This window comes from Mangifera indica, chromosome 4 (assembly GCF_011075055.1).
Source record: "Mangifera indica cultivar Alphonso chromosome 4, CATAS_Mindica_2.1, whole genome shotgun sequence".
In the NCBI taxonomy this organism is placed as follows: Eukaryota; Viridiplantae; Streptophyta; class Magnoliopsida; order Sapindales; family Anacardiaceae; genus Mangifera; species Mangifera indica.
The window spans coordinates 16,533,259-16,546,560 of NC_058140.1; the positions used below are offsets into that span (position 1 = coordinate 16,533,259).

Below are 13,302 nucleotides of genomic sequence, written 5' to 3' on the forward strand. Positions count from 1 at the left end.
TTAATTACTAGTAAGTATATGACAAAAAATAGACACAACACAGTTTGGATAAAAGACTTTATGTCCGAAGAACAAGGAAAAGTACTCTTGATAATTACAATAGTTTTTCACGATTTTTTGAATAAACCTTTTTCATCTATCACCAATACAAGATAAAGATCTCTTCTTATCGGTATATAATTATCTATTTTTTATAAGACAAAAGATTATTTTTTATTTAAGTTTTAATTAAAATTTAAAATCATACTTTCGATAGTTAAAAACTTAAGCTCCTACCTATAATCCAATTTCTGTTAACTTTTTTTATTAATATTAAAGGTAAAATGGTTATTTTATTGTTTATATTAAAAAGATATAGAATTTGTTACTTTTTTCTTTTCAGATTTTAGAAATTAACAATTTCACTATTGCTTAAAATTTTTAAACTTTGATAGTAACATTTTTATCTCCAAACCTAGGATTTTTATATTTTTTAAACTTAATTACCCCCCATAACTTTAAAAAATAGTAGTTTCACACCCACTCTTCAACTTTAACTTCTGATGTCCTCCTTTTTTTGAGCCAACGGTAAGTGGTGCGACGAAGAGATCTCCATTTTTTGTCACACTACTCTCTTCGTCTCACCACCATGAGATGAAGAGACATTTCTTTGTCGTACCACCTATCATCGGCTCAGAAGAAGGAGAGGATCAGAGATGATTTCGAAAATGATACCAAAAGCTAAAGTTGAAGAATGAGAGTGAAACTGTTGTTTTTGAAAGTTATGAGAGACAACTGAGTTTGAAAAATATGAAAACCCTAAGTTTGGGGGTGAAAATATTATTTTTCAAAATTTGAAAACTTTAGACAAGGTTAAAATTATTAGTTTCTAAAACCTAAGAGGGAGAAAGTAATAAATTTTATATTTCTTAATATAAATAGTAAAATGATCATTTTACTCTTATTTTTAATAAAAAAAAGTTAACAGAAGCTAGGTTATAAATGAAAGTTTCAAATTTTCAATTAGCACGAGTGTGATTTTGAATCAGGAAATAATCTTTTTTTCCTTTCTATAATAATGAGATCTGCCCACGTTCATTATGCTGTGGTTTTAGTATTAAACTATGTAATTATATATTTAATGTAAACCATCTTCGTTCATCATTGTTTATTTGTTTTTAATTTTTTGTATTAAATTAATCTCAGTATACTTCTTGGTGATAAATTTTTTTTTTTTGACACAAATAGAAATTTTTATTGCTTGGCTTGGCTTTGCGCGAACATCTCATGTGTTTTGATTTCTCCCCTGAATTTGAGCCGTTTGCATCTTTCCCTTTTTGGAGAGATACATGAATGGTAAGAAATTCTGGAGGTTCTTAGCATCGTTAATGATCTGTAATTAAGAAAGGGAAAAAAAAGTCCGTTTTCCACGAGCTGGATTATGGAACACAGATGGCTCAAGGAAGCCCACCAAACCAAACAACCACCAAAATGGGAACTCATTAAGGAACTCTTAATTTTTAAATCCACGTACATTATTATATTCAGATGCCTAAATTTTGGAGCCTCTGAGGCCTTAGTAGCTTGAAGCTCCAATCAGTGTGGGACGAGACTGAAGTCGTAAGTTTCATATGTAACTACAACCACACAGATTCGTTCCGAGGTATTACCATGCCGAATACCAGTTTTAGCCAGAAGTTAACATGTGATCATATCCAGAGGGTAAGGAAGGCGAAAGCCTATTCATTTTGCAACGCCAAAAGCCATGCCGCAGCAGACCTAATAGCATAAAAAGACCTAAGCCATTCAACCTCTGTTTTTGTCGGAAAAGCCGGATGCTGTTTTTGGGTTGCGTTTAAATGTTGAGTTTTATTTTAAGCCCCGAACAATTCCAACTCAACTTGGGACAATCAAAAAGAAAATGAACTTTTGTCTTCCATGCCCAGGTCCACTTAAACTCAGACGATGAGTTCTTGGCCCAGCCTTCTTTTGCAAATTTCACTTGGTATCCACGCGATTGGCATTAGACAAATCACTTTTTTTTTTCAAAAGATTAGGATATAAATTTATACACAAACAAAGATATATTATTATGTGATTAAATGTTATTATAATTGTAATTCAAATTACCTAATTATATAAAACATATTATTATTTATATATAAATTTGTATTCATTATTTGTGTATATAATTTTATTACTTCAAAAAATCCACCTCACGTGCACAATCAAACCATCTTGTGAGATTGGTTTGTAAATGTTCCCCTTACCTGCTGCCAATCCGTTTCTTACTGGGCTTCTAGCACTTAATCCTAATATGACAATTTAAAGTGGCACAAACTTCACGTGTAGTGTGGGTGCAAATATGAGAGACCAAACTTGTGGGGAAACTAAATTGGGTCTCTTGCACGTGAAATCGAAGTCTCAAAAATACAAACATGTAGGTTCCTGGGCCAGGCTTTGTCGCCCACAACACCTTGTGTAACAGGGTATTATGGAGCTCAATTCTCCTTTATTATCCGCTCGTTTGCTCTCAATTGAAGCTTGTTTCTTCCTCTTGTTGTATGAGTAAATAATTCATGCAGAAAATATGCCTTTGGGGTTTGGGCTATCACCAGTTTATTTTGGTGTAATGTGTAGATTTAACCTTACCACATGGTTGTTCCATTATGTTAAAATTCTTGACCATGACATTACTTGTACATTCTTTATAGGCCTATAAAGTGTAGTACTAGAGCGTACAGGGAGAACAATTTCAAATTATCTAAAGGAAGAGAGCCAACATGAACAAATAATTTGACAACAATCAACTATTAAGAGTGGGGGAAGAGGGTTGAAAGAATACTTATTACAAATACTTATGTGGTTCAATAATTGTTAAGGAAAGTGTCCTTTCTGTCTCCTTAAATAATTATCTATTTATATAATTTGACTCATAAAGTTATATATATTTATTTTAAATATATAAATAATTTTATATTATCTAAGGGAAAATAACCAATGGGAACAAATAATTTGGTAGTAATCAATTATTAACATCGAGGGGAAAAAGAAATAAAAAAACACTTATTGCAAACATTTGTGTGGTCCAATAAGTTTTAACGGTCGCATCCTTTTTGTCTACTCCAATAAGCATCTTTTTGTACAATCTGACTTATAAAATTATATATATATATATATATATATATATATTTTAAATACATAAATAAGGACATATTTAACTTGTGTTGTTATATAATTGTATGTTATTTTATCTTTAATTTAAAATTACTAATCATTTGATGACATATATCAAATATACACTTATTTATATATTTAAAATGGGTATATATAATTTTATTTATTTTTAATAAAGACATCACATATTATCACCTTAAAAATGAAATAGGGAATACTCATTCCACCAATTGCCATAGCCTGGACCTCTTTCTCTCTGTCTTTTTTAATTAATCCGATAAGAATAGAAGTTGGGCATGATTGCATTTCTCTTTTGTAAGAGTGGATTTATCATTTATGTTTAGGTTTGCTAATACTATGATAGTGTGACACATTGGGATTGCAGATTTTGAATGTTTCCTTCTGGGTCCTTAAAAGCTAAGCTATATTCAATGTATTTATTAGTAGGAAGACCATCTGTAAAAAAGCAATTTATAATCATGAAAGCATATCAAAATTTTCAAAGCAATTGTTTAAGCTAAGACCAAAAAGCTTTTCATTCATTGATATGTATACCTATTGGAAAATTTTAACAACCAACCAACTATTTATAATGATTGAAAAACTTTCGAAGGCCAAAGTCCATAGGACACATATACTCAGTATCACCAATCTGAAAGTGTATGGTTTATCTTGACCGATGAAAGTTGATAAGAACCAACAACAACAACAGTACAAAAGAAAGGTCAAACTATAATCATTTCACAACATTACACTTTCATAAGTAGGTGGCAAATATAAAGGAAAGGTGAGGAAGAAATCAAGATGGGATTTTGAGATAAGCTTCAGGAACGAGGATACAAACAGTGTCAATTATATATGGTGTTTGATGGAAATTTACGTGAGCTATAAATAGACCTGCATAGTAGAGATAAATAGACCTATCACCTTCAAATCATTGCAAACCAAGTTGGCATTCCAATTATGGGATGCTGATCTATAAAGAATTGAAATTTTGTTTGCAGGAATAATGAACTTTTCTGTCAGACAAACAGCAAAAGCGTGAAGTTATTTAAGATGATGTATATCGTAATCTTTCTTCTCATATACAATTTGATTGATTGGATTAATGCCAATCATAAACGAAAACATTCCCATTTCACTTTTTATCTTTCTTTTGTGAAAGCTTTTTTGCTGTTTGCGTCTCTTACGGTCAATAAGCTAAAGCTGAAACCCAATTGTGCCAATCTTTGACAATAAGGACGTTTTGCCCACCAGATGTTAAATAATTTTGAAAGGGTGCCACTTTGGAAAAGCTGAAAGTGTCTTTTTTTTAAGATTCTCTGAGTGAAAGTTACAATTTATTCATAAGCCTGTAAAACGGTATCAAGTCTGGCTGAGTTTTGTATATATGCATGCTCTACGACGTACACTGTTTCAACCCTACATATCTTACAAAGAATTTTCAAAGACAAGTCATTGATAACAACAAATTAAAGTCTAATCATTTCCATCTATTCATTAACAAACCAAAATTTAATTTCGGAACAATTACACATTAGGGACATACCCATCACTTCCAAATGCAATAATTTCCCTTGATGCCCTAGTCAAAGTTCTACCTCTTTTCATTAACTTCATTGATTAAGGGTGAGCAGGTGATGGGAAACTTCCGATAACTATAGCCATAAGATAAGAATTTTTGTAAAGGAGAATTCTATGATGCCAAATAGTCTCAAAGTTATCGGATTTGTTCAGAGGTTAAACTTTCAAGAAGACAAGTATATTTGCAAACTCTGGAGGGTCCCAAATGAGAGAGTGCCAAGTACAAGGGGCCCATGAGAGATCGTTTTGTCGGTTGGCTGCCCCGTTGGGTGGCACAGATAAGGACCATTAAAAGCACCATTTTTCTCACGTAGTGTTGACATCAATTTTCGCCCACAAAACCCCTTTTCAGGACCACTCACTTCACATCTAACCCTAATTTTCATTACTCAAATATCAAGTTTGCCCATTGCCTTGGTCTGATCAAGCCAGGACAAGATTAAGGTCTTGGCGTTTCTGGACACTGATCGACCCAACTTACAATTGATTACTGTTTTACAACCTGAGTTTAAATTGAACCAATTCTACCAAACATGACCACGTGATGGGAAATCTCATCTTTATTACCGAACCTTTTAATCTTTAGGGAAATGGAAAGAATGGCCTTAAGCCATTAAGTGTCTATGAGGGGCTTAAACCTCATCCTTCATGGGAACAAACTACAAACTTACGTCTTCGTAATAAATTAGAATATAATTAAAAAAATGTAATATATTGTCGTTGTTTTTGATCCAATCTTTGCTAACCTCAAAATTTTACTTTTAAAAAACTGCTCACGAGAGAGAAATAGATAATAGGTTTATCTTAGCACACATTTGGATGAACATCTGAAGTTTCTCAACTCAGACAACCTTTGAAAATCCTACCAATCCTCTACTGGCGCGACCTCTTTTACTAAGTCTGTTTCCCAAGCCGCATGCTCAAGCAAAACAATAGTTGCTTGATTGAGCTCTTGAGGATTTCCTCTAAAGTAGGCAAGGGATGCTTCACCCTGACTGTTTGGCGGGCAACTGCCACAAAGTTGCCCGTGGAAACTTGTCCCTATGACGATTTAATGATTCACATCACTTTTATTTAATTCTAGATGCATGTGTCATCTATGCCAACGAAGGTCTGAAACCCTTATATCTCAGAATCACAATAATGTTTTGCCCTCCTTGTCTTATAAATAGATGGTCGCTTTGTGAAAGAGAAGGGAGAAGGGGTTGGATCAATTTTAAAAGCAATAAGAAAAACAGAAAAAAGAGAGGCCCAAAGCTTCGTATGAAGATAGAGGTTTATGATCATTTTCCTTTGGGCATACAGACTATTGATAAGGAGGAATCCTCTTTTTGAATCTTTTTTTATCATTCTCAAAGTAAGAAAAACATTCTATGAATTCTCTATAGATTTTTTCTAAAAAGTCTCTTAGACTCCTCCGACAAAAAATACTATTTGTAATTGTTTTCAACGAATACATTGCATAAAAAAGTAATAGTATTATAGTAGATACAAATTTTGTTTAGGCAACCTAACCTTATTAAAAACTGGCATGTAATATTGTTCAATTACTTTGCGTTTTTCATATGCGGACACTTTCTATCACAGTTTCATTACATCACATAATATCCCCAAATAGTTACAGTATTGCATTGATACAATTTCCTGGATCAACATAATATATTCTTTTTCCAATATTTATGAGAGTGAGTGGCCTTTGAAAAAAAAAGAAAGAAAGTAATAAAGTCGTATAAAGTTAGCAAAGTTGTTTTTCATTTTGACAACTAGTGGGTAAATATTTTATCATTCTTTGCTCAAACATATTACACATTCATCGTTAAATGATGCGAACAACCTTAATAGAGGAAAGTAGTCCAACCTGGTTCCTAATTGAAGTGGGCTCACCCAACTCCATCAAGAAACAACAATTCCGACCCTAATTTTCTTCTAAAAGAAGATATGATATCAAGCTTTAGATAAACAGCGCAGTCAAAGAACTTTGTGTGAACAAGTGTAACTATCTAGGTCAAAGGATAGACAAAGGGGAGCCCACATTCATTCCAGTCAATCTCATCCTTCATTATGAAGATCATCAGACATAAATATTTAGAATCCAATGCAAAAATTAGCCATACTGAACATGACCCTCAACTGCAACTCATTCTGACATAATTTTGGTCTTGCCCAGACCCAGATATAGTTTCTTCTTTTCATTCATTTATGAACCGTCTGCCATGAATGCAAAAGTAAGGTATTTTCGATGTATAGGACCATCTTTGAAAGTCATTCACATATCCAATTCCACCTGTTAGTATCCCTTTCCTTTATGGCGTATGTATTTTGTTTGTTCATTCTTTATTTTATAATGATGCTAAAGAGTGAAGTAATTTATAAATAAGAAAAAAGAATGATAAATTAGTTTTATCTAATAATGGTTTTTTGGTTAATGATGAGATTAAGAGGTGTAGTATAAAATAGCGTTTGACAAAAATAATCAAAGGGAGGGGGAGTACAGTAATCAAAATGGTGTTACAATGATGAGAAAGAGAGACAAAAGTGCGCGCAGGATAAGCACGTGGGCACCTCCATTCTCGTTTCAGAATGGCATGGCTATCCTCACTCATATAATTAAACCACATTCTTCTTCAACTTAATCATTAATCTTAAATTTTCTTCTTTAACAAAAAGCAGTGGTTTCTGTTTTTCAGGTTAAATTTTCTTAATGAATGATTAACCGATTCTGCCTCTGGAGGGTGTCAAAAGTCTTATATATACATATATAATTTATATTTCAGTGTTGAGTTTTTTTTTTTTTTTTACCGTGTTTAAAATGATTCACTTGGCGGAAGGAAGTCTGTTAGTGAGTTTTGATTCTTTGTTTTCATGTCCAAATCAGCTTGGATTATGGAATTTGACTGAGAGGTCGTAACTTTGGAGTGTTTGATCATCTGGGTTTCCGTCTCTTGGACTATTTATGCTATAAATTCTATACATTTAATTCAATCTGTTATATTACACCCAAAATAGTAAACTCTTTGCTATTCCTTTTCCCTCCTATCTCCTCTCCCCTAAACGTAAATCTTTCTTTCTTTCTTCTTTATTTTCCCATTTTGATGAATTCTCTTTAGCGAGTCTAGGTCTATTTGTGTAAAATTATAGTTGAGGTTCTGAGCCTCGGAAATTTAATACATACAGGATTGATTGGTCTTGACTCCAGAGTGGGCTTTTGTCTGGAGAACATTATATGGTTGCTATTGTTGAAACTTTTTGTGGCATCTTATCTACTAAAGAGGGAATGTTTGATAAGTCATGAAGTTGGTTTTTCTGAGTCCATTAGACAGATTCTGGTGAAGTTTATACGTTAACAGAGAAGAAAGAATCAAAGAATTAGTCATGAAGTTTATGAAACTTGGAATTCGGCCGGATACCTTCTACACTGCTGAGGCTGTAAGGTGAAAGACATCACTGGTTTACACATGAAAGCATTCTTTGATGTACACTTTTGGCCAGAAAAAAATCACGGAAATTTGTTTTCTTATTGCAGGTCAGTCTCTTCTGAAGTCTCTAGTGATCTCATAATCCAAGTGAGAGGAAGTAGATATCTGCTTCACAAGGTAAAAAGTGTTTGGAATCTGTTGGGATATTAGTAAGAATATTTCTTCCAATTTTTACTCACTGATTCTTTAAAATCCTTCGGTGCAGTTTCCTTTGTTGTCCAAGTGTTTGCGGCTGCAGAGGCTATGCTCTGAGTCCCCTGAAACCTCACAACATCAAGGAGTCCAACTTCCTGATTTTCCAGGTGGTATTGAGGCTTTTGAACTCTGTGCAAAATTTTGTTATGGAATAACAATCACCCTAAGTGCCTACAATATTGTAGCTGCACGATGTGGTGCCGAATATTTGCAGATGACTGAAGATGTTGAGAAGGGGAACTTAATATACAAGCTTGAGGTTTTCTTCAATTCCTGCATCCTTCATGGGTGGAGGGACTCCATTGTGACCCTTCAGACCACAAAAGCTTTGCCTTTATGGTCAGAGGACCTTGGAATCACAAGCAGATGCATCGAAGCAATTGCTTCTAAAGTGCTAACTCATCCCTCGAAGGTGAGTTTGTCTCGTAGTTATTCTAGCAGATGTAGAGATGATATTTCTTGTAATAATGGAGGTGAGAGTCAGAGGCATAAACCAGCTAGTAGCAAAGGTTGGTGGGCTGAAGATATGGCAGAATTAGGCATAGACCTTTACTGGAGAACCATGATAGCCATTAAATCTGGTGGAAAGATAACCTCTAACCTCGTCGGCGATGCATTGAAAATCTATGCATCTAGATGGCTACCTAACATTTCCAGAAATGGAAATATCAATAACCCAGAGCCATCAGACTCAGATTCAGATTCAGCCAATGAGGTCACCTCAAAGCATAGGCTCCTTTTAGAATCAATAATAAGCTTACTCCCAACAGAGAAAGGCGCTGTTTCTTGTGGTTTCCTTCTTAAACTCTTGAAGGCATCCAATATTCTTAATGCTTCCTCTTCTTCTAAGATGGATTTGGCTAGAAGAATAGGACTTCAGCTGGAAGAAGCAACAGTCAGTGACCTGTTGATACCTTCTCTATCATATTCAAGTGATAATCTATATGATGTAGACATAGTGATGACCATATTGGAACGGTTCATGTCACAGGGGAAGAGTCCACCGACTAGCCCACCAAGATCAAAACTTGGGTTTGAAAGGAGAAGAAGGTCTAGGTCCACAGAAAATATTGATTTTGAATTGCAGGAGAGTAGGAGATCATCTTCAGCATCACATGGTTCAAAACTGAAGGTGGCAAAGCTTGTGGATGGATATCTACAGGAGATTGCCACAGATGTGAATTTGCCTCTGTCAAAATTCATTACTATTGCTGAGGCCATACCAGATTTTGCCAGGCTAGACCATGATGATCTCTACGGAGCAATTGACATTTATCTCAAGGTAAATAAGCACAGCGGTTCCTTGTTCTTATTAATTTACCATGAATTCACTCTGTGATTGCCAAAAAAAGATTTGGGAAAATATCACCATCAAATTTTAGGATGTGGGTCACAATTATCAGTAGATAACCAACTCTCTTGACTTTAGTATCTTGTCAAATTCACTATTTATTGGCAGTAGGATAGGCTAGCCTAACATCTTCAACATGGTTGAATGTGACTCATGACCATACAATTGTAAATTTCTCTTTCTTGTTGATTTGAGAATTTCCATGTAATAATTCACATATGCCGATAATTGACATGAAAAGTTATCTTAAGTCGGAACAACATGTAGTAATTGCAATGGTCTTATCAGGCTTATTTCCTATTGTGGAGATTTCTAGCAATTGTGAGTAGAACTTGCACCTGTGTCTTTTTTTGTTTGTATTAAGCTCATATATACAATCAAGTTTTTGAATAACCATATCAATGAAACGGGCAAAAATTAATTAAACTTTTCATTTCTCTATACAGACACATCCAGACTTAAGTAAGAGTGAAAGAAAAAAGTTGTGCCGGATCCTTGACTGCAAAAAATTGTCTATGGAGGCATGTATGCATGCTGCAAGAAATGAGTTACTCCCGCTAAGAGTAGTGGTACAAGTTCTTTTCCTTGAGCAAGCTCGAGCCGCTATGGCTGGTGGCAAAGTGACTGAGCTGCCTAGCAACATAAAGGCACTGCTAGCAGGTCACAATGTCGACCCTTCGAGGCCTCCTGCAACATTAAGCACCAGCAGTATCATTGCAGCAGAGGACCAGTGGAGTATCTCAGGCCTTAAATCTCCTAAGCCTAGACTTTCAACTTTACGTATGAAGCTGGCTGAAGATGATGATTTAGATGAAAATGATTTGAACCCAGATGGAATTTGCAGAGCTTCTAAGTTTAAGGCTTTCTGTGCTCTCCCTACTCGACCCAAAAAAATGTTCAGTAAGTTGCTATCAATCAATAGAAATGGCGGCGAAAAGAATTGAGTGAATAAGTGAATAATTTTGTTTACTTTCCAGTTGTAAAATTGAAGGGTAATACATAATCTTGCTTTTTTTGCTTGGGAAAAAAGCCCTGTAAATTCAGCTTAAAACAAAGAATCTCAATGTGAATTTTTGATGTAACCTGCTACGATATTGGCTCAAACTGTGTTACTAATAATTCTTTTGCACCAACTGTTGGAGATGTTTCTCATATTGATAATTTTTTCTCTGCTGCGTTTGTCTAGAAATCTGAAACATTTGATTGTGTCACTTCAGATCATTGGATCCTCACTTGATAAGTCTTGGATTTTCGTCTTTCTGACGAATTGCAGCGATTTTATACTGGAATGCTTTTTGTCTTGTATCTTTGTTTTGAGCTAATCATATCAGCTTTGTCATTAAAATTCATTAGCATTATGAACAAAAGTCCATTGGCATCTCGGTGTTGGCTTTTGCATGCAAAACAGCAGGGAACATGCAATGTAAAAATAAGAAATCCACTTGTCTGCACCTTAAACTTTGTAAGCAAAGAGAAAATTCACAGCACAGATATCAGTGGACCACAATTTGTCATAATCTGGGACCTACAATTAGACTATGGTTTTGATGGAAGGTTTAAGACTTGGATTATTGTCAACCATTATTTCATGACAGCACTGCCACTCTGCAACCAGGCATAAGTTAATCTGTGATTAGTGGGGGTGGGGTCGAAGCTTGGTGGTAGCTCAGATGTCTTCATGTCAGTCAATTTGAATCCCATCAAAGAAAAACAACTATCTCGACCTGATGAAACTCTGTCTCTTATTTCTCAACAAATTTCCACATCAGTTTTGTTCTGTTGTTTTGATTTATAACATTATATTGATTCACAGTTGAAACTACGGGGCCAATTAGAATTGCTTTTCAAATGAAGATGAAGTGGTAGAGATAGAAATGGCTATAGTTAATAGTTGACAGGTAAGCAAAGCAATGTGCTTTCAAATCTTCATATCCTTCCTTCTTTGTCACGAGTGTGATAATCCATTCCATTAAAAAGTCCCACTTATATTTATCACTTCTCTCAATGCTACAACCAATCAGCCAAAAATAAGATCCCAAAAAAAAAAAAGGCCATCATCAAAAAGGACCCCATTACACCTTCGTATGATTTTATCTCTTCATCCCTTAATGCATGCACTTGAATCATGATAGATGATGCCTACAAAAAATCTTGACGAGTCCATTATTATCCTTTTTTTTAAGTAAAATTCAACAGAACAAGAAAAACAAACTGTTCAGAGGAAGCATCAGGGATATTGAAGGCAAACAAGAAGCCATCTTAACTATAACAAATTTTAAGATCTAACTTTTAAATTTTTAACATTATAAATGATAAAATATGAAAATAATAGAATGCATATTTTCTAATTTAAAACTGGTTTCAAGGCTTGTTTATATATATATATATATATATAAATTATAAAATTTATAATTTCGACTAACTCTAATGTGTTTAGTTATGTCCGTTTAACCTCTAAAGAACTGGTTTATACAGTATACATCCTCATTAAATCAGTCGTTTTAGTCATCTAACATTTGCATTACCAATTTTTCCTTTGGTTTAAACGGGGCAACTTAGGATGCGTTTGGTTGACGGTTTTTAAGTTTACATTGGTAATCTATATTTTATTCCCTTATTTGGTTTATCAGTAATAAAAGATTACAGTAATCTTCTATTACCAATGCTGACGTGATAGGTAATATAGGTGGTAATCTGATTACCACCTTCATCTTAGGTATTTAAAGATTACTGGGGTAATCTTGAGTTTATTATAGAAAAAGTATTATTTATTAATTTTTTGAGATAAAAATAAATTTATTTTTAATTAATATGACAAATAATATAAAAAAATATTTAAAAATAATTATATTTAAAGGCATTTAAGCAAAATAATTTACTAGTAATCTTTTATTACCTTTAACCAAACACAATAATTATTTATACCTATCAAATTTTATCAAATATAGTAATCATTTATACTTAGTAATCTTCTAAATAATTTATCTTCAAGGTAATCTTTCTATTTTAGTAATCAAATATTACCCAAACCAAACGTCCCCTTAAAGATAAATGGGACTTCCCTCGGCCTGTACACAGAGTGTACTCAGTAATGGAGGCTATTGGGACAAATGGAAAACAGGGGCCTGCTGGCCTGTTAACTAGAATCCGACAAAAGCCTAATTTACAGTTTCAGAGGCTCAGACCTAATTGGGCATATGTGTATGCCCAAAACAAACAACTTAAGCATTGTAAAAGAAGATAAAAAAAGTGTATTTAATAAAACTATGTATACCTACTTTGAATACATAAATAGATATATATTTATATGTATTATTCTATGATTAGGTAAATTTGAAATATAATATAATGATAAATCACGTGATGACACATATAAATATGTTACCATTTATATATTCAAAATTGATACATATAATATTCCTCGAGTGTATTTATTTTGAAATTAGTTTTAGTACTTGTTACTTAATGGCTAACTAATTTCAAGTGCTTTATTTGTCAATGTTATGCATGCACGGATCAGTTAATGATACATTGATTACC

General features: G+C 33.7%; 1 protein-coding gene across 3 annotated transcripts; it reads left to right on the forward strand.

Annotated features, from left to right (window-relative positions):
• Positions 1–6,862: 6,862 nt before the first annotated feature.
• Positions 6,863–10,881, forward strand: LOC123212958 (BTB/POZ domain-containing protein At1g67900-like). 3 transcript variants are annotated; one of them, XM_044632226.1, is made up of 5 exons: positions 6,863–6,970; positions 7,915–8,171; positions 8,264–8,333; positions 8,422–9,693; positions 10,209–10,881. In XM_044632226.1, the coding sequence occupies exons 2-5, from the start codon at positions 8,113–8,115 to the stop codon at positions 10,704–10,706; spliced, it is 1,899 nt and encodes a 632-aa protein (XP_044488161.1). In that variant the 5' UTR covers positions 6,863–6,970; positions 7,915–8,112; the 3' UTR covers positions 10,707–10,881. The 3 variants fall into 3 exon arrangements, with proteins under 3 accessions (XP_044488161.1, XP_044488160.1, XP_044488159.1); XM_044632225.1 differs by having other exon boundaries at positions 6,890–7,026; XM_044632224.1 differs by lacking the exon at positions 6,863–6,970 and having other exon boundaries at positions 7,190–8,171.
• The last annotated feature ends 2,421 nt before the right edge of the window (positions 10,882–13,302 follow it).

Coding starts and splice junctions, on each gene's coding strand:
- LOC123212958 (XM_044632226.1), top strand. CDS start 8,113: ATGAAGTTTATGAAACTTGGAATTCGGCCGGATACCTTCTACACTGCT. Junction 8,334..8,421: donor GTAGATATCTGCTTCACAAG/GTAAAAAGTGTT, acceptor CCTTCGGTGCAG/TTTCCTTTGTTGTCCAAGTG. Junction 9,694..10,208: donor CAATTGACATTTATCTCAAG/GTAAATAAGCAC, acceptor TTCTCTATACAG/ACACATCCAGACTTAAGTAA.